General features: G+C 39.5%; 1 protein-coding gene across 3 annotated transcripts; it reads right to left on the reverse strand.

The window, feature by feature from the left end:
* Positions 1-225: 225 nt before the first annotated feature.
* On the reverse strand, positions 226-27,608 carry zgc:63587 (septin-2). Of its 3 annotated transcripts, XM_013912165.1 has the most exons (13): positions 27,408-27,608; positions 27,154-27,326; positions 20,455-20,510; positions 19,905-20,004; positions 19,707-19,793; positions 19,287-19,410; positions 17,600-17,734; positions 17,149-17,266; positions 4,584-4,685; positions 4,245-4,390; positions 4,005-4,088; positions 3,857-3,914; positions 226-1,429 (listed from the first exon to the last, which is right to left on the reverse strand). In XM_013912165.1, the coding sequence occupies exons 3-13, from the start codon at positions 20,479-20,481 to the stop codon at positions 1,364-1,366; spliced, it is 1,047 nt and encodes a 348-aa protein (XP_013767619.1). In that variant the 5' UTR covers positions 20,482-20,510; positions 27,154-27,326; positions 27,408-27,608; the 3' UTR covers positions 226-1,363. The 3 variants fall into 3 exon arrangements, with proteins under 3 accessions (XP_013767619.1, XP_013767620.1, XP_013767618.1); XM_013912166.1 differs by lacking the exon at positions 27,408-27,608 and having other exon boundaries at positions 27,164-27,360; XM_013912164.1 differs by lacking the exon at positions 27,408-27,608 and having other exon boundaries at positions 27,154-27,360.

The raw sequence follows: 27,608 nt of genomic DNA on the forward strand, positions 1-27,608 counted from the left end.
TAGCTCCTGCTCCCTAAACAAACTTAATGTGAATAAGTGGACAAGAAAATGGATGTTGTGAGAGTTTCCTGTGCAAGACAGATGTCACATTTTTTTCTACATGTTACATAGGAAACCAAACTGAAAACACAGACAGTCACACGTTTTAGAAACAGTAACACTGCCAAGCCATGTCGATCATGAGTCTCAAAGGTACCCCCTGCCCCCAAATGAGCAAATGTCAACTTTTGTTCTCTTAACAAATTTTATTTGAGACAGGAAATACAAAACATGTCGACATCTACAAAGTCTTAACTGACACATTAATAAGAAATAATGGCAAATGAGTGAAAGCACGATTAAAAGGCAGTGCTGGGGAAATGTTAAGGTCTGCTGTTCACAGTGGGCTGGAGGGAGTTTACACACAGCTCAGTTACATATTTAAACTGAAATGAGTGAATACAGTAAGTTGAAAAGCTGCACATGCAGTGTACAAGCTGACCGTTTTATACATGAAATGATGTCACTGAGACAAACATGGGAACATTGTAACTTACAGTACTGATTGATTCGTTTTCAGTCTGAAGTTATAGTTTGGCACATTAAAACCAGGTATTACAGATACATTAAAAAAAAAAAAATCCTGAAATTCTAAAGCCTGGAGGGTTTGCATTAGTTTTAGCTGTTGGTTATACAATAAAGTTTCTAGTCTAACACATTTAGGAAAACCAGATTTGGTTTACCGCATGTATCTATCTCTGTGGTAATTATAATTATTACGTTATCAGGCTGAAGCAAACAGGCACTAATGGTTATTCAGAGGTGAAGGTGAGTGATGAGTAACCAACAGAAAAAACGAGAAGCAAACTATTTGTACCTTTAAGTGAATGAGTTCAAACCCAATAGCAGAATAAATGGGAAATAATGCATTGTAAAGTTTTGACCTGTGAGGTGAAACTCACAGTTTGTATATTATGTAAACACGTGTGTGACGGTAAAACCGCTCGGTACCGCTGTCACTGTCAACGCTGAGGATAACAACTAAGAAGGCTAAATAGCAGATAAATCATAATCACCCAGTATACAAACATCGTCGTCATAACTTGTTTCTTTTTTTAACCCACTCCCACAAGGAGACTAGTTTGAATGTGGAGTCTTGAAGAGACAGAGCTGCCAAACAGCCGATGGATGGAAGAATGGAGGGAAGAAGAAGAAGAGGTGGTGGTGGTGTGCACATAGATGATGTGGTTCTGGAAAATGGCTCCTGGTGGGCCTGCAGAGTGGCAGGGCTGGACAACTAAGTGTATGCATGTGTGTGTATGCTTTATGTGTATGTGTGTGCTGGTGGCTTGGGTCACAGTGCTTCCCTTCACCTCCGACCCTTTTAGTCGTCCGACTTCATCTTCATCTGTGCCTGCATCTGCGCGATCATCTCCTGCATGCGTCTCAGCTACAGAAAGAGAAAGAAGATGAAAATAAAACCCCATTGAAGTTTTTTTTCAAGCAGTGACCACTTTCACATCAGTGTGTTTCATTTAGTTTGGTCAGATTTAGGCAACCAAACTATCGATATAAACTTATCAGAAGGTCGTGGTCTGGGGTTAAAATACACACATATCTGCCGATTCAGTCAGCCTTTCTTAGAATATCAGCTTGTGGCGAAATGTAATGTGTGACTTCAAGACCTAATGTCTGCTTCAAAGAGTACTTCTCCTATTTCACACACACCCAGAAAATATTCACATATTAACAGAAAAGAAAAAATAAGCCTTTTTTCTCTTTAATAATAAAATATTTTAATTGTTTTACGCTTAAGAAATTGGAGGACTTTCTCATCTGACAACAGTATAATTCACTCAGTATTTAACTAGGCTAAAGCAGCCAAATAACTGCCATCTGAAACAGCTTACAGAATAACATTTTGTTTACACAAGAAAAAAAAAAGTGTTTGTTTAGTCACCATTTAGTCAAATAGAGAGTATTTATATCAGCTATAATGTCAAAAAGCTTAAAAATAAATAAAGCATAAAATCAATGCAAACTAATAAATGAATAATCGCTACATGGTAAACGTTAAAGAGTAAAAAGCACTAAAACAAAGGCAGTACTTAAAACTAACAGTGAGGATGCACTACAGAAGGATCACAGGTGTTCTTATTAAACAGCAGCTCTCCTGTTAATATCTCTCGCCCTCTTGTGGCAGAGCACAGAACTTCAAGCAGTTCAAGCCAGATTATTTTTTCTCAGTAGGTGAAATATGGTTGTTTCCACAGAACTAAGAGACTGAAAAGTCTGCTACTGTATAGTATTATGTTGTCTAAAACAAGGGAAGATGGCATCTTGCTGCAACTGAATTACCTACTTAGAAAGTCTAGTTTAAGCCTCCTGTGGGCTGTTAACTCTACTCCAGCTCTGACTGTAAGGAAAACAAACCCTAAAGTGTCAGAAAATGTATATTTAACCCTAACCGTAAGAATGTATTGAGCTATTTGCTGAATTTGCCAGAAAATTTAAGAAAAACAAATTTGACATTACTGCACATTGAACTGACATTCATACGGTGCATTATCCGATCATTGAATGTGACACAACTCGGAACTCCTAATCAGTTCTCAGTACACAACTACTTCCAAGAACCTCTCATGTAAATAACAATTACTTATTCATTTACTCTGGGACCTTTTAGGAATCTAGGGAGTATCACAGGTCATTGTGATATTTCCTCCCAGCAAAACCTCTCACGACATCTAAACAAATCAGCCAAACAAACGATCCCTCTGGCTTTGTGGCTTCGGTTCCTAACGTTACTGAGGTTGTTCCCACCATAAAAAACACCCAGGCAGGAAGTGATGGCATATCCTGCTTGGAGACATTGTTTACAAACAGCTCTGATTGCACCCCACCTGCTAACTATGGTGCCCTGCTGCAGTAACAGAAAAAGGCCAATCAAAGGAAATCAGGAAACAGGTTATGACCTGATGACATGCAGGCTCAGCAGCCCATAAGGTTAACAATGCATATCGAGTGAAAATAAGAATGTTTTTGCGTTCCAACATACAACCAGACAGAAAAACAGGCTGCTTTCCTGGTTTGCATTTGCAGCTTCTAAAACTGTGGTCATGACCTTTGAAAGCACGTTATGTTACAGTGCTGCAGGCTCAGTGTGATTCTGCATTTATACCTGACTATACACCGAGTGCCAGAGTTGACCTACTTGAGTCATCAAATCCTCGTGTGCTGTCTGAACACCATGTCAGCCATTTTTCACCCTGAAATATTCTACTGAACTGTTTTCAAGATGAAACGATCAACTGAGCCTTTCTACATTTACAGATTTATGGCTCACAGACATCATGATTTCACTGGGAAATCAAGCTACTTTATGCTTTTTATTTCTGCTTTTCATCTGTGTAGTTCTGTTACTTTAACAAAGAAAGAAAAAAGAACAATGATAGAAATCCTTTTTTTAACCTGGAAACACACACGTGAAAATATGTTATGAGTGCTGAATTGAAAGCCTGGAACATTGATTTCGTTTGGACAAATGTGAAGCACCGTAAACAGCCTTAGCCTTTAATGTATGAATAAAGTTTCATTTACTTACAAAGGTTTACAGGTCACATTATTTCTCTTTAAAACTGAACAGGTTTCTATGTAGTTTGCAAAGAAAATGAAAATTTGTATATATACTTGTAATGATGTAAGACTGAAATGTAAGTATTCGCTAAATTATGCACGAGTCTGTGCCTTAAATGAGTAAAGTGAAAAAGCGCCACAGGCTAGTATTTTTTAATTCGATTTCAGACTGCGGAGGTCTGTGTGTACGGCTATTCACTTTTATTGCTCAAATACACAAATCTGCTCCGTGTGTTTTTACCTCTGCCTCCTTCTGTAGCAGGATCTGGTCCTTATCCAACACCTCCTCATCCACAGCTCTGCAGGACAAATGAAGTGATTAATATTATACTCCTTGAATGAAACAGGAATAACTAACGTGTGCTTTGCTATATCAAACAGGATCCCACCTGCCCGCTCTCTTCAGCCTCTCTGAGCGGAAATTCTCATAATGCAGATCCTGAGTTACCTCTTGGAGGTCTTGCATGTGGGTCCTGCAACAGACAGACACCAATCACATCTTCAAACACTAGAAGGCAGCAGAGCTCAGATTTTAACTTCATCTCTGGCAGCGACAAGCTTAACAGGGCAAAAGTTCTGGTTAGATTTTATAAGACTTTACTTTTCAAATTATAACCAAAGATACTCACACAAGCATGGTGCGCAACTTCAGGAAGTCATTGTGATCAGGATTCTCCACCTCTACTACACCCCAGGGGTACAGACGACCACGGATCTTCTTCCCCTTCACTTCGATAAGCTGGTTGGAGCCAATGACAGCAAAGGGAATGCTTGCCTGGGAAAGGAAGTCAAATGTTAGTGGACACCCAAAGGCAGAGGAAAGAATATGTGGAAAATAAAGGTATCCGCGAGGAGCAGTTCCAGTGAAGGGAAGCAAAGATGAATGGGAAGAGAATGCTGAACCAGCAGAGGGAAATGGCGGACCTCCTATGGGAAAAGATGGCATTAGCTGAGTGCCCCTCTCTCACCTTCAGGACTCTAGTCTGCTCCTTGAACTCCTCGTCCTCGTCAGAGTCGGCATCAGGTAGCTGATAAATTTTTATCCCTTGTTCTGCAATCTCATCCAGGATCTGAGAAGTGGAAACAAGAGAAATTGAAAGAAGAGGCCATGCTGTGGCGTCACTGTGATCCTGAACTCTCCCACTGTGATGGGAATCTCAACTTGAGCCCAACAAATGTGCCACTGCAAATACTACAAGACGGGTCAGCTTGACCTTTACCAACAGGGTACTGCAGCAGTCCAGAAAGCCAGATGTCTCATTTGAACAGTAAAATGTTCACATTGTTGCTACCTATGAGGACCATTTCATTTTTATTAAAACCTCTAATCATATATCCTAACTAAAACAAAATAAACTAAAACAACATCAATACAGCTGATAACTGCAGCAGACCATTCCAGCTCGGCATATAGGTACTGTTCATCCAAACACATTTTCTCTGGAAAGACCAATGTCAACTTTTTTTCAGGCTGTCTGTCAGCAGGATTATGGAAAAAGGAAAGAGAAAAATATTTCAATCTTTATGCGGATGCTCTTTTTAGAACGAGCTGACAGAGCATCTGCTCTTAAAGCACCTCTCCAGTCCTGGAGAGTCTCCAAATGGTGCACTGGTTCACAGTACATTCACTGTAAACTGTGAATTATATGTAGAAAATAACAGCCGCTGTCCCATAAACAGAAAGTAAGGAAGCTCTACTGAGTAATAGGAGGGTGTGAGTGAGCACCTGTTGTTGCAGCAGCACATTTAATTAAAGACCCCTGTGGAGGAGAAGGAGTTGAAACAGAAAGGTTAGACAGGTGAAAAAAAAATAGCCTGTGTGCACCTCAAACTTCCAAAGAGTCCGAAACAAAGATCTCACCCTCCTTTATTTCTTCTCTGACCGGTGAAGAAACAAGCTGAAACAAAGGAGCTTTCTTCTCTGCTACCACTGGGACAGATGTCAGTATTTATTATTGTAAACATCAAAGCTGCATTTTGCTTTTGTGTTCCCGAGAGGAGAATTTTGAAAACGACAATGCAATCTTGTGTAATGGTGCCAAAAAACGTCAAGCGCTGTTTTCCTGACTTTTTGGGGACTTTCAAGTACTATAGTGTATAAAAGGATGGTGGTGAGTCAGCCACCAGCCTGGGAAGTGAGTGCAGCTTTTCCTACGGAGTGCAGCTCCTGTTTAAGTCCTTGTTATGGCTGTCGCTTGTTTTCTCAGTGAGCTCTGCACGCAGTGTATGTGAGATAGTGTGTGCACGGCGGAGAGTCGGGTATTGTTGCGGGCCAGATCTAAAAACAAACAGGCTTTGCAGGACCGAGAGGAGACTGTGACACCAGGCTAGAGCCTCAGTTTCTCCCTCACGTACTCAAACACCAGATTTACAGGGACGTTCTACACGGAGGCTCGATAAACATCACTCTGGTGAGGTAGCACAGACAGAATTTTGGGAAACTATGCACCCAGCGGGAAAATAAACATGTGGGACACAATGACAGGAAAAAAAAAATGAAACAAACAAATCCTGTAAAACAAGTAGATTAGATTAGACACAAATGCAGATGTGATATGTGATAAAACAGAAAGAAATCCAACAAAAAAGTGAACTGAAGAACTGATAAAAACAGAATAACAGTTTTTTACAAATGCAAAGTACAATTAAATATCTACAAACCTGCATCAGTCATTGCGCAAACACAAGTCTGTTGTCTGCCATCATCTGTTTCCAGACCTTGTTAATCCTAAATGGCTGTTTACCTGAATTATTCTGTTCTGTAACATGTGCTTAGCACAGGCTGAGACCTATAATCAAGACCGCTAATGGATCATGTGATTTCAAAACCACCACTCGCTCCAAATACCTGTTGTCTCCTGCCGATTTACTGTACACAATGTAGGCCTTAATCCCCAACGCTACACCAGCCTCTCCTTCTCGTAATTGAGTGTTTTAGTTGGCACAGGGATATTGGCAGTGGGAACCAAGTTAACTTTATGACCATCATGTCAGGCCATAATACGCCACACACTCCCACCCCACTGTTATGATTGGCTTTAGTGGTTTGTTCGAAGCTGTCGGAGCAGCATACAAACAATTCAACTCCAGACTCTGCCGAGCATTAATTAGAAAAGGAAGCCAACAATTTATCGGTTTACATCACAGAATATGAAGTGATGTTTGTAGAAAGACTCCATCATGCTGGGCAGCTCTGAGTCCAGTGTGAGGGTATGATATGAAATGGTACTGTTAGGTTTGAAGATAGGTTAGAAATAGGGCAAACGGCAGGTGAGTCATGCCAGACGTGTATTTACAGAGAAAAGCTGGTATCACTCAGTTCTTGAAATAGGAGTATGAAATATACTGTAACAGTTATGTACAGCCCAAATATAGCATACCCGCAGGTCTATACATAGATATAATTACACAGGGTGCAGTGGTGGGAGATGTGACTAAGCACTTTTTCAACTGCAAAGTAGGTTGAGCCAACACCTCCAATCATAAAGAAACAAGATGCAAACCCATCATTAGAGGGATTCCACATTCATCTCTTAACCTGCCGAGAGAAAAATATTTTCAGGATTTGTTCATTCTCATAAGCTAAGCAAAAAAAGAATATGAATGACTCAAACACCTGCCAAGCTATGAACAAACATCACTGGAAGGAAACAAACACCAGCCAAAGAAAAGAACACAGAAACAAAAAACGGGGATTGTGGTGATCACTGTAGTACTGGCATTCAACAGGTGACTGCATGCACAAGCAAACACTCCCAACTATTAAAGGCTTTTTTCGTGTGATTGCTGAGGATAGAGCTGAGTCTCTTGGTTTGGTCTGATTTGTATCCAATAAAGTCAAACTGTGGCATGGAACAATACTTGGAAGGAGAAACATGGCGCAAAGTACTCTTGGGAACTCAACAATGCAGACATAGAAGAATAACATTACAGAAAGCCAAAAAGGATTTAAAAAAAAACAAACCTGCATTTCAATTCCAATCAACCGTGACCAAGTAAGAATCGTAAGACTAAAGATCAGACCAAGAGCACTTTCAATAAGGTTTATGTAACCTTAAAGATGCATGCCAGCTTCTTCAAGGAAGCTATGGGAATAAAACAATGCATCCCTGCCAGTAGAAGCAGGACATCCGAGTAGCTTTCAAACCTTCTTTCATACCAGAAACTCCTTAAACCTTATGATGCACTATTCCAGTTTCTTCATTAGAGACTGAGAGAAACCGAACAGATTTGTTAAGACTGACCCACATGGAGGGTCGCTGCTTGTTATGAGATTAAAGGACAGGGGTCCCTTTTTTCCAAGGCTGAAGACATTATTAAAGGAAAATCCACAGTGTGCCTCTTGTAAGACTCCAGTAGGTCCAACTGTGTGTAAACTACTGCTTGCTCTACAACTTATAAAGCCATGCACTTACTTTAATGTTTAATTTTTACTTTTCTGAAGGCAAGAGCTAATATAGGAGTACTGTAAAGGTTTTCAAAGGTCAACTGGAACTAAAACTGGCATTGGTATTTAGCGGTTCATTTTAATAGTAAAAGAATGTTAGAACCAAGGTGAAAATTGTCAATGCATTGTTATTTGGCAACCAACTTTTATTTCACCATCTTTGTATACTGGTGCCACTATACAAATTTGCTTAATACGTTACAACCTTATATAAGAGATGCTTGAAGCAAAGACTTTAAAATATATTTTTTTAATTAAAAAAATAAAAAGGGCATTTAATGCAAATGTAATCAGTAAATGCTTTAAAAGATGAGCTATAGCTGGAGTTTCACACTGGATAAACAAATATTATGGTCAAAAACACATTTTCTGTTAATGTGTTTCAAGTCACAGTAAATCTCATGAAAAATAGAGTATTGATGGGTCTGATGATGGATTCCTACTTTCTGCGTGACAAAAAAGAAGAAATATGAGCAAGCAGCAATATAGTCTTACAAAAAATAAAAGGGACAGTACTGTTAAACAACACCATGATAAAAATGGTCAAAAAGCTGTCTAGAAAGGTATGACCCCTTAAGACTTTTCCAAACTCATAACAAGACTTCTAATTCTCTCTCACAAAATCAAAGCACGTAGCTTTTAATGAAATATGTCAACAAATATTGACACTTGTTAGAGAGTACTGAACTCGTATCTTTGTAAATAACTTTCCAGAAAACACATTTCACATACCTTCACATATAAACCTACTATTTAGCTTCCAAATACAACCTCAAGACACATGAGACCGAACACTTTTGTCTTGCAAGGAAAAGCCTTTCAGCTAACCGGCTCTCTCCTGCCTGCAGGGAGTCTGAGGGGGTGAAGGAGCCCCAACAATACCTGATCTGAGGGGGTCGGAGGGGGATTTAGATCTCATACCAGCCATCTAACCCAACACACACACACACACACACGCGCACGCACGCACGCACGCACACACACACACACACCTAAGTGCTAACATCCTGTGTTCAACTGGTATAATCTGGCATTAGTAGCAGGAACAGAGCATGTATGTTAAGCGCATGGAGCCTTGTAGCTCAAGGAGGTCAGTGATTCACCAAAGTAAAAGAACAACAACAAGACAGGTTAAAAAAAAGCCATTGTGACCAGACAATCTACAGACTAAATCCCCCAGAAAGTTCCCTTAAAAGTACAAAACTAATTGTGACACACAGCAGCACCAGTAGAACACCACAACACACAGAAACACTATCTAGAAATATTTTGTTTGTCCAGATTTGAATGTTTTTAAAGTGAGGTACTGATGTAAAGTACAAAGGAAGTCCTACAATCATAGTACCACGAAGGTATCGTATGAGTAATAATGAACAAACAAACACACAGCCACCCACACTCCTATTGTCTGGGCTAAGCATTAGTACAGTTAAGACCACCCACCTTTCCTTTGATCAAAGAGCATACACAGAGATACAATTGAGCCATTCACGTAATCTTGTATTTATGTGAGATTTAAAAGAGGACAGCCACAAACCAAGTTTTGTGACTAAAAGAGGACAGCCACAAACCAAGTTTTGTGACTTTATTTGCTAATCAAAAGGGACTCAACAGCTTCAAGTGACTCATCAGCAGTAAGCCAAAGTCCAGAAATGATCTTTTCAGATTTGTAATGCTACAGTTGACCCACACTTTCTTTACTTAAAAGCAATTAATAGTGTGTAACAGAGTTGTGTATTCCATGAGACAAAAGGCCTATTTATTATTTTAAAATCTTTGGAGATGGGGAACGTTCCCTGGCACAATGACCAAAGGAGGGCATAAAAATAAATATATCACCCTGTTTGAAACACTGGAAGGAAAAGGATCAAGCACAAGCTGATCAGGGCCTGACACAAGGAACTTGCAATCACCCCCATAATCTCACTGATAAGGTACCAGTCTAAGCCTGCACCAGTGTTGGTTACTTGAAAAAAGTACCGTAATCAGTAACTAATTACTGATTAGTAATCAATTACTGATTAGTAATCAGTAAGTAATCCTGTGACTTTACTTTTGAAAATAATTAGTAATTAGTTACTTAAAAAAAAAAAAAGATTTACAACCTGAATAGGTAATAAAGCAATAGATCTTTCAGCCCAATTCTACTTTTTCTGCATAATTCATCATATAAAATGTAATCAAATGAAAAAGTCTCTTTTTGAAACTTGTTTTATTAGTTTTAATCTTTTAACTTTATGCATCAAGCAAACATTAAATTATATACAGCATTCTCTGACTGGCAGAAATTTGTTTCTGTGCTTACACTCACTCTTTCAAATAGATGCAAGTAAAACACAGCAGAAAATAAATAAAATCAAAGACTCAGTGGTCCTGGTGCTCTATTTTCACCTGTATAGCAGGAGTGGGGCAGGCGGAGGTTTGCCCTGGTGCAGGTGTGTTGTAGCGGTCAGTGGAAGGATCTGGGAGTTTCACATTCCCGTGGCAGCGTACTGTTGGTGCTTGCTCGGAAGTTTAGGGGGTTTTTTTCGCTGTAAAAATACGTTTTCTTCCCACGCAGTGAACAGCGAATGCTAATGTTTTTGTCACTTTTTACGGAATCTAACTCAAAGTAAGGTCAGTACTTCCACGCCTTAAACACTGCACGGTCATATGCGCTCCCGCACTCGATATATTATCCTTTGTTGATCTGCACACAGCTGTTGCCACGAATGTCGCACTGGCTTACGTCATTGTCATGAGACACTCTCGCAAAAAAAAAAAAATCAAAAAAAAAAAATCACGGTTTTAGTAACGCAGTAACGCAGCGTGCTTACGGGAAAGTAACAGTAATCAAATGACCTTTTTTGCAATAGTAATCCCTTACTTTACTCGTTACTTGAAAAAAGTAATTGGATTACAGTAAGGCCCATCTCTGGCCTGCACAATAAGAATTTAAACTGAAGCTCATCAGGAAACTCCCACAAACTACATATCATTAATCATGTGCGTATAATTACCTCAAAAATATGAGGTAATATCCTAGAGTAACATATCTGACTACTAATCATGCATTGATTTTGCCATTTAACTAAACTTGGTTCAAATTATTAAAATTAGAGAGAAAGTTTAACGCAAAAAAAAAAAAAAAAAAAAAAGGAGGTGAACAAGTTAGGTATGATCACTATTTATGAAACACTATTTATGCATTTTTGTATTGAATTTATTCAATAATTCATTTTTTTAATGTATTATTTTCTTTTACCTTTATTTTGGTGATATTTAGTTTTACACATTTAGCAAACATAATCGGTGTAAAAAGCTGCAGCTTCAGCCTTTTCAGTAAACTATGTGGATTCTTTCAGTTTAGGTAAATTTTTTGTTCTCAATGTTTATTTAATCGGGTTTCTGTGTCTGGTTTCTGTCACTTAAAAAAAAAAAAATTATTAGTGATGCAAATAAAAACAGTCATTATTATTACTACCGACTGTGTCGACACTGGTAACGTGCACCAGTGGAGAGCTTATTCACAAAGTAGGAGTATGGCGGAGGAGTTGGGGACATGGTAGTAAGTAACAAAATGCTGGGCAAACAGGGCAAACAGAAAGATAAGGAGAAGAAAGAAGAGGAGACGAGGAAGACTTGAAAAAGAGGCTGCGGTATTGTTTGCGGTCTACAGGCTTGCGCGAGAACAGCAGAGGGGCTGGGTTCTCTGGCCTTCACTGACCTGTGACTTTAGTCTTTACACAAAAGGAAAGAAAGCTCACACAGTCGCAATCAGTTTAATACAACTTTCTTACGCCTTTGCCTATAGCAAAGGCATCCTTATCCACTCTTTTACCTTTTAGTGCAAATTCCTCACACTTTAAATATGCTGATCACTTCCAAAAATCACAGACTGGGATCTTAGATGTTTCCCCTTTGTTCTGGGCAGTGTTTGTTTTAGGCACATTTAATCAAAGCATGAAAACAACACACAGCGACTCGTAATTTGCTTGAGAGAGGTAATTCGTCAGTGCAAGCAGCTGGCCCAGTTTTTAGTTACATTCACATACATCTTGGATTTCTATTAGTTTTTTAAGCTTCCTCTCTTCCTCAATTTTATACAAAAAAGGTGGCTGTTGAAATCAGTCAATTTTAGTGTTGTAGCTACAGAAGAGAAAAAATAGAAATATGCACTCTATTTTTTTTTAGATAAAAATAAAGGTCTTTACTCTTTTTTTGCTCATCTGGATTCCACTTTAAACCAGCTGTGTACCATCCTCTTCACTCAAACAGAAAACAACCAGTAAAGCACTTTCAGACTAAATCCCCACACAGGATATGACTTTAGGGACCCAGACTGAGAGGATCAGACCCTCAATATACCCTCCTCAGGGCAAGTTATGAGCTAGAGACCACGATGACTCTGGTGAAGGAAATTGGCATTAGAACAAGCGTAAAAAAAAAAAAAAAAAGAAAAAGAAAAAAAGAGGACACAAAGATGAAGGGCGAGAAAATAATAGGCTGGTGGGGGAAGCACTGCCAGGAAGGGAAGAACTGGTTAAAACGCAGGCAAATGACGAGTAGTTCCGGTGAACGCTTGTTCAATTTGTTCTTTGAGCCTGAGCTGTGCTACTTGTGTCTTGTCAGTGGAACAGTCTTGACACGTTGCAGGAAATTTATATTGTTCTATACAAGCTGTTTCCCACTAATAATAGGGGAAAGGACTGTACGAGCCTTTGAGGGAAGGGAAACAAATTCTCCGAGCGGTGAGAAACTGCTCTCCAAAAAACAAACTAATAAATTGTGTGGGAGAAACACTGGAGGTTATCAATCATTCTCCAGCATTCAGCTTTCTGGCAGGTTCTTGGCTGATAGTGCTCTGACCTCAAAGGAAGGCCTTGGTACCGTACTGTACAGGACTGTACAGCAGGAGTCAGGCACGTATACCTAAGAGCCACTTGAACTTATCTGATCAACCCAACAAATACTCCCGTCCATTTTCCCGAGAGACACTTAATAGAGATTAATGGGCATTACCATGGCACGTCAAACTTCTAAACATGCAAAAAAAAACAGATTACTGGGTCAGATATGTGAAATATCCTGAATTCATTGTAAATTAGTCAGCCATCATTTTCATTCCAACATAATTTCCTATGTAAAGAGTGATGAAAAGTTCTGCTGCCCAATTTCATTTTGAACAATTTTGGACCATTTTACTGTCCCTTTGACTATTTGAAGAAGAACGTTTGCGATTTCACTAGAACTGCCAAACTTGTACAGAGTAAACATCAAGTCCTGTGTCAATCTGAACTGACTTTGATGGCAATGATCCCACCACCAAGTAGGACTTTCAGGGAAAATAAACAGGTTGAACATATGAAAGCAGATGTGCTGGGAGCTGAAAAGGAGGCAACATTGAAGTGCATAGAGCCCACATTGAAATCAGGTATGGTTTTTGTTTTTTTTATGGACAAAGATGTGGAAGTTCTTGATCTCAACCAGTATATGATTCATTTTAATGTAACTCAAAATGCTGGAAAGCAGCAGTAGAGTTTATGTGCTTCCACTTTCTAAAAGGAGTCTCTTGTTCACTGGTTCATCTTTTTACTTCAACAGTTAAATCAGTACAGATTGTAAACAAACAAGAGTCAGTAGGAATAATATACATTCCCAAGAGCCACATGGTGCCATTTTTAAATGTAGGGAAGATAGCTCATCATCATCGTCGTCGTTTATTTATATAGCACTTTAAAAACACACCTGGTAGACCAAAGTGCTGTACAATACAAATATAAATATAGTAATAAAATAGCAAAAACCAGACATAGCAAGAAAATTAATGAAAATGTCAGTTACCCACAGAGTTAAAAGCCAGGGAATAAAAATAGGTTTTTAATCTGGACTTAAAAACTGGCACTGATGTAGCTTGTCTAATATGGAGAGGAGGTTATTCCAAAGCATCGGAGCTGCAACAGAGAATGGTCAGTCTCCTCTAAGTTTCAGCCGTGACTTAGGGACTGAAAGCAACAGCTTCTCAGCTGACCGAAGCGAACGAATGGGGACATGGGCCTCAACAAATCAGACAAATAAACAGGTGCCAGACCATTTATAGATTTAAAAACCAATAAAAGGACTTTAAAACAGATCCTAAATTCAATTGGAAGCCAATGTAGAGAGGCCAAAACCGGAGTGATGTGGTCGAATTTCCTTCTGCCAGTTAAAAATCGTGCCGCAGTATTTTGCACTAGTTGCAAGCGTGACAAAGTGCCCTGCCCAACCCCTATTAAAAGAGAATTGCAATAATCTAAACGTGAAGTAATAAAGGCATGAATAACACTTTCCAAGTCACGCTTGGAAAGAAAGGGCTTAACCTTCAATAAACGTCTGAGGTGATAGAATGCTGATTTTACCACCCGGTTTACATGACCATCAAAGGTAAGTGCAGAATCAATATTTACTCCAAGATTTGTGATCGAACTCTTTAAATGGAAGTCAAAGCGGCAAGATCAACATCTGGAGCGTCAGAAACACGATTTGGGACAAATAAGATCGCTTCCGTCTTATGATCATTAAAATGTAAAACGTTTTTTGCCACCATGCTTTAACATCACTAAGGCAGTCAAGCAGAGGTCGACTTGGGAGACTATCGGAATGACTAAAAGGTAAATAAAGCTGGCAGTCATCTGCATGTAGATGGAATGACACTATGTTTTTGAAATATTGCGCCAAGAGGCAAAAGATACAGTGCAAACAATAATGGCCCAAGAATAGATCCCTGTGGCACACCCCAAAGCAGAGGGGCCACAGGGGATGAAGCCGACCCCAACTTAACACAAAAGGTCCTGTTTGAGAGATAAGATTTTAACCACAACAGTGCTGAACCAGAAATTCCCACACAGTGCTGTAAGCGGGAGATCAGCAAATCGTGATCCACTGTGTCGAATGCAGCAGTCATGTCCAAGAAGACCAGCACTGCATATTTACCATGGTCTGTCGCTATCAGAACATCATTCATAACTTTTACGAGGGCTGTCTCCGTACTGTGAAATGGCTTAAAGCCGGACTGAAAGATTTCCGACAATTGAGAGTCATTCAAATAGTCCATCAACTGAGTATAAACAATCCTTTCCAGGATCTTACTAAGAAAGGGAAGTGTGAAAGGGAATGTGTCTAAAATTTTACATGACTGAACTGTCAAAGCCTGGTTTCTTAAGTAAAGGATGTATGACTGCATGCTTAAGCTCCTTAGGTACTTGACCAGACAAAAAACTAGTATTAATAATGTTCGGAATGTGTGGTCTGATGGTAGGAAATACCTTTTTGAGAAAACTGGGAGGGACGTCATTTGGAGAGCCACATGGGATTAGCTGACTAATCCTCTATATTTCCTGTTTTCTTCATCGCTTTAGATGTTATAGATCTTATTGGGTGTGGGTATGCGCGAGTTTGACAGTTTTGTTAAACTCTGCAGCTAATTGCTGCTCATTGTACAGTCGGAATTGTATGTTAAGGGAACACTTAGCAGAGCATGTGAACAAACTGAAAGTTTAGCTGAAAAGAGGTCAGATCAGAGTGATACTGTTACAGTATTTCCTTAGAGTCCCTTGTCCCTTATTATTTCTCACTTCACTTCTCCTGGCTAAACTTTTATAGTAAAGGGAGAAAAATACACACAAAATTAAACAAAAGTTGAGCCAAAACTCTGATAAAGACAGCTGACCTGCTGAAGGCTGGCAGCTGGAGCAAAAAGCCAAAAAGCTTGGGGGTTTCCTTCAGCTTGAGGTGGGGGTCAGCAGTGGCAGGAAACATGGTATTTTTATTCTTAACTGCCAAAGGAACAGACTTGAGGTTTGAGTTGCAGTTAAGTGCAGTTACTGAGTTTTCATGTGCGCCCACTGTTAAATCCTGCTGTCTCAGTGAGTACAAGAAGAAATATCCTGAATGACCAACTGTAACCTGCAATTTGCTAAGATACTGCATCGGTGATTTCAAGAAATTTAACAGCCCAGAATTCTAACAAAACAGATTGGCTGTTTGGGAGAACAAAGCAGAGCTGGACTCCGGTCAGCCGATCAGCCTGACGCCTGCCAGACCACCGGCTCCGAGACCTGAATGAGAAGCAGGTGGGAGGTCTGGGCATCCGGGGAAGGTGAGGAGACAGGCTGACTTTCAATTAAAGAGGGCTGACAGAAAAAAGTTATTAGCAACTGAGGCACAATATGCTTTTTTACCAGGCTGCAAAGAGTGGGTCTTTTTCTCACTTAATCATTTCAAATACAAAAAGTGCTAAAGTTCAAAAATAATTTCTGATGTAACTTCTCAGTCTGAGGCAACATCTTTACATTAAAATCAATTAATTATATAAAAACAGAAAATGACATTATCAACCAACTAGTTCCAATTTTCTCTGAATTGAGACAAAAAGCACAGAAATAAGGAATACTCAAGTTGTCTCATAGATATAAAAAAGGAAATAAGACAAGGAAAGACGAGGAAAATCCTCCTAAATCATCTGAAGCAAGACGTTATCAGCTGAACACACTGCTGTGAAGTGTGTGTGATGAGCGGTACTACAATGTCCTTCCCCTGTGGACAGCAGGAAGCTGAGAAGCGTGCAGGCAGGCAGACACTTGGGTCAGGTCCAAGAGGAAGTATGTGGGACATGTTGAAACTGGATGAAATGTGCTTCATCTAAATTATATACAACAAACTTTCCTCAGTCCATCCCTTCTACTGTTTCCTTTCTTGGTTTGTCCCTCCCTTTACTTTGAAACTGGTGATTTCATCAGAAACGCAAAAACTTAAAGCCGTTCATCAGCGCAATCACAGGGAGAAGTGCACGAGTGCTTTCTCACACGAATGCAAAGAGGTGTGACATGCTAAGCTGCCATTATAGACAGATAAGCTATATAATACTGTTTTGTTCCATTCTATGATTATAAGCCACTTTCTAATGCCGTACACATATATCTGCTAATTGGATTAACAGTGTCTTTAGTAAGTGGCATTTGGGCTTTGTGGTAGTATTTGAATAAAGATGATTACATGTGGTGTATACACCAGAAAACAGACATCTTAGGATTGAAATTATGTGTCTGTGGGTGTAAAATCAAACCCACCCTCCTCTTCAGGCGATCCCTCTCCTTCAGAGTCAGTGTGTCAGCCTTGGCAATGACTGGGACTATATTGACTTTGCTGTGGATGGCCTTCATAAACTCCACATCCAGTGGTTTTAGACTGGGAAAGAAGGAAAAACAAAGAGGGCAATTAGGACACAGTGAAAAACTGTTTTGAAATGACAAAAATGATAAAATTGGACAAGGAATAACTGCCTTTCACAGCATATGACAGTACTGAGAAACAAAGCAGAACTGAAATGTGTAAAAGGAACTCAAGTTAATCAAAAACGCTAATGCTAAAGATGTCATAAACAGCAAGAGTTGTGTAGTTTTGAAATACCCAAATTAAGGAAGTTCTGTTTTAGAACCACCAAACATGATTAAAAGTAGTGTGTTAAGTACAAGTCAGCTCATTTCTGGTGTCTTTAGTGTTGTGTCTGTGCTTACTTACCCATGTCCAAACGGAGAAATGAAGTAGAAGCAGCAATGCACTCTGTTGTCCACTATGTGTCTTCGATTCAGCCCACTCTCATCATGGAGGTATCGTTCAAATTGATTGTCGATGTACTGGATGATGGTCTTAAAACTGAAATCAAATACAGAACATCCCGTCCCCCCAAAAAATATTTATCTGCACCAGTAAGGAATTTGTTAGTTTTAATACACAACTTATTTTCACTCCAAGTTAGATTTTCCTCATACACAAAAAGCAGGTTAGAGCTGTAAAACACCTGTCATTAGGTTAGAAGGGTCAAAGTGAAGAAATAGTTTCTCAGAATAAGGCCAGGACATACTTCCACTGAATCAAACACACAGGATGATATAGATCTTCAGAAACCTGCTCCCACAAAAACCCTTTAGAGTGTAGTTTTACATGTCAGGCAATAGATCACTGATATTATAAATCCTCCCGGTTTATGACTGAATGAAAAGGTCATTTCCAGTTGAAGGGGTTTATGTCCCTGTAAGAGCTGGAAATTCAATGGAATCAACTTAAAATGAAAGGTTTTTTTTGCTGTAATTGGCACACCATCTCAACCTCCCTAACAACAGCAGTGTTACTTTTTAAAAAAAAAAAAAGGAAAGCAGCCATTTTCACACCATCTGTTTCTGACTCATAAGATAAAAAATGTAGCTGATGGGTGCAGTTTTATATCTTCAAGCCAAACAGTCAAATATGAAAATCAACTTGTAGAATGAACATCATTCCTATTTCTATCAGTGTTAAACAAAGCAACCAAACATACATAACGTTAATGTTTAAATCATACTATTCCATCAGTTTTAACTTTTACCTCTTTACCTTCTCTCAGTTCAGTAGTCTAAACTAGCGGTCCCCAACCCCCGGACCGGCACCGGTCCATGAGTCGTTTGGTACCGGGATGTGAGAGTTGTGAAAGTTATGGTTTTCAGGGTTTTTGATTGTTTTTTATCGTTATTTTTTATCGTTTTTATCGTTAACTCTGTTTCCCTGGGTCTTTTCCCATGTGTTATGAATAAATCTTCCTTTTTTTTGGTACCAGTACTGGTTTTATTTTGTTGTATTTATCCACGACACCTTAAAGGCCAGTCCGTGAAAATACTGTCGGACATGAACCAGTCCGTGGCGCAAAAAAGGTAGGGGACGGTTGGTCTAAACTGTTGTCTGAAATTTACTCTTCGTCTTTAATTTCTAAATAGCTCTTAAAATTTGGTTTCATTTACCTACCATTTAATATTCATAATCTAAATGCTAAAAAAGTGGCACACAAATCTTGTAGAAAGAAATGAAAGGTAAGTGAAGATACGTTTCCTTTTATTAAGTGTGGAGTTGTTATGAAGAGGACCCAAGAATTTCTACAAAAAATACAGCTATGCCAGCACAATTAACAGGAAACGTATCCTGGACAGAGAGCCCACGTTGACAGTAGGACGCCCCACAAGTAAGCACACATACCGACACATTACAGACGCATACACACATAATAGGAGACACGGAGAATGCAGGGGGAGGAGAGGTAAGAAATAAGGAGCCTGAGACAAAACTTGGAAAAAAAGGTGCATCGGGACAGGTGGGGAGGATAGGAATTTCACGCTGCACACGTCTCAAGTTGTTCTAACTCCCCCACAACAACAAAAAAAACATAACAAAAACACACCAGTCCTGGCTGTTGATGGCATCGCCGTATCCAGGAGTGTCAACTACAGTGAGACGAAGCTTCACTCCCCTTTCTTCGATCTCCACTGTTGATGCCTCAATCTGCACTGTCCGCTCAATCTTCTCTGTTAAAACAAATCATAAGAAAAATTACACCAGATTTGGCCCAAACCGCCGGTTTTGCCATATAAGAGTGATATGTGTTTTCTGAACTGTGAGGGCCTGGATAATTGTTTTCAAGCTAGAGCCCAAGTCCTAATCTAAGTCAAGTCATAAGTAGGGCAGGGTCACATTTTGAGACTGCAGCATTCCCAGCATTCCACTTGAAATAACACTTTGCTGGAGACATTGCAGTAGGCCTTTTTTAATATTAAAGTGTGTGTGTGTGTGTGTGTGTGTGTGTGTGTGTGTGTGTACATACCTGCAGCACCAGGGATGTAACGTTCAGGGTAGAGATCAGTGAGAAACAGGCTGTTTATCAATGTGGATTTGCCCAAACCAGACTCCCCTGAAAAATAGAGACTAAACTATGAATCTGTACTTTCAAGAGAAAACATATGGAGTACTTCAAACTTTTTCTGGTATGCCCACTTTGAAACTTGAGCACTCGACCACTCACCTACAACCATGAGGGTAAATTCAAACCCTTTTTTCACTGATTTCCGGTGCACTTGGTTAGGCAGGTTAGCAAACCCTACATAACCTGCAGCATCTGGAAACTGTAGCACAAGAAAAACAAATAGGATCAGAAACTACAAAAAATAAGCTGCAAACTAGTCAGAAGTATATGTGATGTTTTGCATTTAGGTGATAGCATAGTATAAGTATGTTACATGACATTTTTCTGCTTATTTCTTTCATCTGATAAATCCTCTAAACAACTCCTGCCTCATCATTGTATGAAGTCTAGGTGTACAGTTGAAGTGTATAAGAGAGAGATTGATGATGATACATATCACTGAGAAACTTTAAACACACAATAAAGCCAAGCCATGAAACAGTTGCATTTAAACAGGATATCCTCTGTGGATGCTTGTGAAGGCGTGTGTGTTAGAGATTACAAGTACCATGGCCCTTAATCACCAGATCCTTATTAGAAAACCACCCACCAAAAATCTGCATAGTTTAATCTAAACTGTGATGTGAGGAAATTTCTGACATTTACTCACCTTTCCTTTCTCTCCAGACTGAGACATCGCTACTGTTTATGTGATGTCTGTCAAGCCTGTAGGAGAGGGAAAAAAGAGTGGTAAATGACATGTCCTGCTGCGACCCATTGTAATGATTCAGATAACTTTTATGCATCATAAATATCTATTCAGTTGAGCAATACATATATGTACACACACACAACTTTTCACTCTGTAAAAGTTGTATCCAGCAAATTAATAATAACATTTTGTGTAGCCTATAAGCTCAACGAGGCCTTTGTTTTTCCTTATGTTTTAAAATTTTATTGCTGTTGTGACTTACACCCTTATGGTTAAATCAGTTGTTCAAGTTTAAGCCTGAAAAAACACTGATATCTGTTAAACCACCAAAAAATAAGTGACATATTTATACTAGATTTATGCTGAAAAAAAAACACCCATTTGACTTGAGTCTGCTTCAATTTTCTTATGAAAAACAAAATGTAAAAAACAAACAAACAATTAAATCAACCAAATCATGAATGTAATCATTTAGTTTAAAATACTGATATAAATTTAAAAACATTATTTTGTGGAAAGCAACTGAAACAACTTTTTGAATATAATAATTAATTGATGTTTTCAAGGTTTTAGAGCTGTGCTGTCACATTGATTTGTGGGATCCTAATAGCCTCAGAGAGCTACAAAGAAAGGTGGCAAAAAAAACCTGTAGCAACAGCAAAAACTTTGATATTTGACTATTTATTTTTATACAATTAGAAAAATGCTACATTTATACCTTATATCTTTGCAAAAAGACCAAAACATGTAGTCCAAGTTCAGATGCCGATGGCCACACCATTGTTAACACTATCACTCTCACTGCAGACGTTATCAAATCTGCACAAGTAACTTCCCAGACTCTCATTAAGCTGTTACAGTATTGCCTGCTCATTGCTCCTGGCTCTCCCTATGACCCTGAGCAGACGACAGAGCAACAGCCTCATTTGATAAATTCGCTACATAATGAGTGAGCAGGAAGAACAGGCTCCATTTTATCACCAACACACTGGGAGTTGACAGGTGGAGTGTGATAAGCATTAGAAAGAGGCAGGGTCCTGTGTGTTGCCAAACGGAGATGCACTCTGGTTATGTAATCTTTGCCGGTGGAAAGACGTGGCATGGGAACCTGATTTGACTGTGGCATTTGACAAACACATTTGTGGTCACCTGGGGAACCATTTCACGCTGTTAAATGTATTAGATGGTAGTTGGGAGTAGTCTGTATCTAGATCAAAGTGGGCAGCGATCTGTCCTGCTGACAGGGTGGTTTCACCAAGCACACAAGGAGAACAATGGCTGTTTATCCCTTTCGTTCCTGAAGCCTTTCCTATATAGGGCAGCTGGGCTTACAGAGAAGGGGAAACACGTGCCTGAACCCTGAAGACATTTTAACACCAACCGCATGCAGGACAGTAAGGGGGGAGACTCAACCCATTTAGAATGGAGCAGTGCTGAATTAAGGTAAAGGGGCAATCCAAGTGATCAGAGACCATATGAGGCCTTGTCCTTAAATTCATCAACTTTAAAGCAATCTCCGTGGAAACCTTGAGTCCCTGGATTCATGTGGATGTTAACTGGATGAGTGCCATCTACATAAACATTGTCGCCAACCAAGCACTCAACAATAGCACTCCCTGATGACAACAGCCTCCTCCCTGCTGTCATACCACTGCTCTGAAATTGCTTGAATTACACTATAAAGAACCAGAAACCTGAATCCAGCCTCCAGTTCCCAGATACCAATCCAACCCATCTATGCAGCCTAGTTTCTGTTAGTTTAATTTCTGAGCCATAAAGAAAGGTAATTCTGTTAAAGCACAGAATGAGATGATAAACCAAAGACTTATGCTGCCGCCGACCCTCCAACATCTTTACACAGACTTTGTGGGTCTCAATTAGGACACTAATAAAAACATAACTAATGACTCAAGGCACCAACATTAAAAGACACCATGTGTACTCACACAATGGTGAGATGAATACACCCTCTAATATAATTGCATCACGTAATGCTTTGGAATGAGAAAGGATGACTGGAACAAGCTAAAGATTCAAAGATTCCAACCTACACTTTTGAGTTCCCAAGGATCTACTCTTTCAGACACAGAGGGCAAACCAAAATCTCCCATTGGCCAAGCCCTGGTGGATCAGAGCTACTCTGGCTGCACCGGATGAATAAATACAAAATTAAATAAGTGGTTATAATAATCAAATCCATGACAGAATTTTGCTCAAGTCACCACTAAATACAGAGTGAAGAATTTGGAAACAGAAAACCACCTGCTTCTTGTTATTTTTGCAAGTACTGTTAAAAATTAAAAATGTTTCAGAAATTTGAATACATTAGGAGGACAGGAAAATTTAATAGACAGCCAATCAGCAGCCATACATCCTGAAAGAGTAGCAATATATTCAAGAATTCAGAAACGTTACCCTCATAGTGGCGCAAAGCATCAAAGTCAGTGAATGCAGCTTTCTGACCAAGACTGGTAGTGTTAGAATATCAGCGCCCTTTTTTTTCCCCCTAAGGAGGCTACTGAGAGCTAACCACTTTTACTAAGGTTTTAGTCTCAGAAACTGCATGACAGGCCAGCCAGCACATTGTGGAAACATAAATATTGCTGGCACAGTGCTGCCATGTTTGGAGTATGTACACATCACCCACAGTTTGAGGAAGGTTGAGCAAATCCCAATAGACACTACACACACTAAACACCGAGTGGGTGACACCATGGTTACACTCTATGGTCACAACTCATGACCTACAAAATCATTTGTTTCAGGCCTAAAAACACAACAAAGGCAGTTAATAATGTGTTTTTACAGTTAATGAGTATCTGAGTTAAAGCAGCAGCCCACACAAGTGCATTCAGTTGTGTTGCACACATACACACACTCTAAGTGTTATTCTTCTTCAGGCTCTGTGGGAACCAGCATTAGACCAGCAGCAGATTAATTAAACTGGTCCAATATCTCAGTTGTAATCTCTCAAAGACAACACTACAGGACAGACAGGCGGGAGGCACACTTCAATAATACACTCTTAATAATGGCCATTTAATCGGCCAGGCTGCTGAGCTGCTTACATACACATACACACTGGCATCAGTGGGCCAGACATGGGGGAGATTAAACAGTTAGGGCCAAAAGGGAAAAATGCCACCTTAGAAAGCCAAAGTTGTTGGCATGTAATGCATTTATTGGCTGGAGTGAAGCCACGAAGGACCAGCAATGCTAGAAGAACTATTCACCTTCCCTGACAGGCAGTGTCAAAGGTCCGCAGACTCGCTCTTCTTGGATTAAGGCCTCTCTGAACTTATTGAAAAAGATGAAACAATGATTTAACAATGTGGAGACTTTATGAAGTCAGTGGCATAAGTACAAAAATGGTAAATTACTGGCAACTGATCAAAGCAACAGGAACCTCGGAGCAGCTGAGCATAATAAAGTGATGTTTGGCAAAAGACCTCCACACGTAGACAATACAACACACAGAGAAGGGGGCTTGACTGTAATTAAGCAGCCCTTGGGGGTCTGAAGGTAGGAATGGTGGGCCAAAGTGGTGTAATAAAGACATGACACAGGCTTTTAAGCTGTGGTTTTGGAAACACTTAAAAATATGAGCCCACAGAGAGGAAAAAAAGCCACAATTGGCGGAATAAGAAAGCCTTTCGACCACAGGCAAACCACCAGGACTGTTCATAACACACACAGAGTTTAAAGCTTAGGATGATTTATGACAATGAGGACAACATAGGAAATTACTGAAAACAAGTGGGAGCCATTCAGTAACAAAATATTATCTTTATAATACTCACCGCTGCTGTACACTGGTGCACAGTTAAAGGTGCAGGTAATATGACCTGTTCATTTCCATGCTCATTTCCTCCCATTAAACCTCCATAATAATATTTGTAGAAAGCCTTTTATCAAATCACAACACAAATTCCACACTGACTGATTGTAAAGTGCATTCATTTTTAAAATTTATTTCAAAAACATCACACTGCAAAACTACTTTCTCCAACATCAGAAAGCACTAATCTTCTCTATAGTTGTCTTACAATATACTCAGCCAATATTAGCCAATCAAAGATCTGTCTCTATACATCATATGCATAAAAACATCATGTAGAAAAAGATGTTTGGGTTCATTTAGAACTGTTGTAATTTTTCATCTCCATCTGCAGCGGAGTATAATTACAGCCACAGGCCTTGGGGGCCGGTGTCCTGCAGGTTTTAGATCTCACCCTGGGTCAACACACCTGAATCAAATGATTGGTTCATTACCAGGCCTGAACTGGAGGTAATTTAGCGATTTAAATCAGCTGTGTTAAATCAAGGACACATCTAAAACCTGCAGGACACCGGCCCTCGAGGCCTGGAGTATAAAAGATGGATGCAACTCCTGTAATCCCACCAACATAAAGTCACGAAGTTCTGTTAGGAAGCTATGATGTTTTGAAACTGGAAGTTAATTGGCTAATAGCTTGAAAATTGCAAGGCTAATCCTCCTTTCTGACACTTAAAATCATCAAAATTAAAATTCTCTCTGTGTTTACTTAGGCCCATTTTCCCATAGACTACTGTAGGACTGATGTTTATCGGAAGTCTTTTTGACAGCCAACTACAATCAAGGGAAACTAACAGGCCTGCTGACATTTAGAAATGCTGCAGGTTTAAGGCTTAATTTTTCACACTCAAAAGGTTTGCATCTATTTCATACAACTGGTGGTGTAAAGTCATGCTGTGTATTCAAGGCAAGTTTCTAACTAGCTGTACATATAAAACAAACTGAAGAAACAACGTTTATTCTGGGTTTCAGCAACACAAAATAAAGAATATCTTAATAAATGCAAGAATAAAACAAAAACCTCATCCAGATAAGCCTAAGCTTATGGATAACATGGGTAAATTAAACATATGCCCTCAATATTTGAAACTTGAGGCATTCTTAATAATAATTTTTTTTAAAAGTCAGGGATGGGGGACTCCACACCTCAAGGGCCAGTGTCCTGCAGGTTTTAGATATCACTCTGAGTCAACACACCTCAATCAAATGATTACCTCAATCAGTTAATTACCAGAAAACAAGGAAAGGTATAGGTTACTTTAAAAACTTATAAACAAAATGTTTGTATTAATGTGGCAATCCACATTGTATCATTTTCTTATAATTTGTTTTGGTAACAAGACAACATTACTGGGTCAACTTATCTTCAAAAATGTGTCTGTTTAACTTTACATCAGTGTGTTTGGCAGTGTAGAAACTGCTAAAACTGTGTTCTCCTGTTTATTTTTGTTCTGTTTTACTATTCAAATGGATCTTTTTTAGGACATTTCAAAAAGACATTATTGCAAGAAAAATTTCACATTATGTAAAAACAAATCACATTTTGACACAAGTCCAGCTTAATTGAAAAGTATCCTATATTTCACATCAGCAGTACCCACAGTCCATTTGGCTCTGCTGGTGTGAATGAAGCTTTGCCTTTCCATTGACACCGCAGCACAAAACGATCGGAAACATCCCTGTGTAGTTTCAAACAAACGTGATCCCTGTTGGACTGTGTTAGTGAGATAAAGTCGGAGGAAGGGGAAAGGTCAGAGAAAGGTGAAGGTGCTTGATTTGAGCCATGGGGCGTCTTTCATTACGGGAAGATGTTGTTCTTTTAATATCAAATTGATCTCTGTCCAGCTGGCCATAAAGCCTACTTGTTTTCTGTAGTAAGGGGCAGCTGCCGCCTTGAGATTACAGCTTGCAGAGTCTGCCATAGTGCTCACCACTTAACAAGAAAGGAAGTGAAATATGCATGTTTTCACCCAGTCCAAAACACAACAAAGATGGATGACAATTCTTCAATAGTGGCCCTCAGCCACATCTTAGACAGACACATAATGAGAATGTGTTATCGTTTCCTTCTGTTATTGTTAAAGATGTCTGGAGGCAAAATTTACTTTTGTGGAAATGTGCTTTATAACCAAAGGTCATGGAATAATCGCATGTTAGAAAGCAAGTGCAGAGGTCAGGAAGGGTACACAAGAGGAATCTGGAGCAAAGTTCTTTAATGGTGCTGATTTATGAATTGATTAAGCCTGGTGAAGTGTAGCAAGCTTCCCAGTAGTTGGGCCATGGGGCAATAAATGAGCTCAAAGCAGTGGGTAGCGCAGCTGTTTTTCAAAACATGAAGAAGGGGAAGTGTTTATTTGGACAGTTGTGTCAAATAATGAAGGAGAATTTAATATAATGCTTTAGTCACTGGCCAGGGGGAGTCTGAAACGTGTGTGAAGGCCTCAGTGTCTGTAACAGTCAGATGTCCACCACACCCAGTCTGTCAGACACTCACAGAGTTTTCCAAATATCTGCTACTGGGACAATGACTTTGCAATTTGCCTGTACCCAGCTTAAGTAAACACAGTAGTTCCTTAAATAGTTTCCTCTTTAAAAACTTGCTCGATAAACCAACGTTGGGTCTACAAAAGCGATGAAACTGTGTTACATGTCAAACTTTAGCATTCAACAGTTGCTACCGCGGCTGGTGTCATATTGCCAGCAAGTCTTCAAACTGATTGTCCGGTTTGTCTCCCTTAGGGTTCCATCGACTAGTCGCTACACTGTTTAAAGTTAAAAATCTATATATCATAATAACAGCAAACAACCGAGCAGTACCTTACCTGTCCGTACCTTTGAAATGCTATTAATCCACCGGAGCGTTTCGTCTCTCTCTGCTGTCCCAGCCCAGGAAGGGAGACCCGGAAACCGCTTCCCTGAGTCCGCCCTCGTCCCAGTGTCTTTTCGTTACCAACGGCTACCGTACAGCGCCACTGACGCCATTTCGGCTCAACTGCTAGAAAGGCGTAAGTAGGAATGTATCATTAGGCAGAACCAATATGGTTACTTCAGCGGAACAGTTTCTTTGGTACTGTACCTTGTAACGGTTTTTCTTTCTGCCGTGGAAACCGTTAAATATACAACTCTGCGATAGAAGTTGTGACTATCTTATTAAAAATGTTATAATGTTTCCCAAGAATCCGCCGAATTATGTAATCTTATGTTGACGATGAGAGAATCGCTTAATTTATCTCAAAGTGGGTAAATTCTGTTAAACAAAAAAAAAAGCTAAACAAAG

Source organism: Pundamilia nyererei, unplaced genomic scaffold (assembly GCF_000239375.1).
Source record: "Pundamilia nyererei isolate P.nyererei 1_Seehausen unplaced genomic scaffold, PunNye1.0 scaffold00082, whole genome shotgun sequence".
NCBI lineage: Eukaryota > Metazoa > Chordata > Actinopteri > Cichliformes > Cichlidae > Pundamilia > Pundamilia nyererei.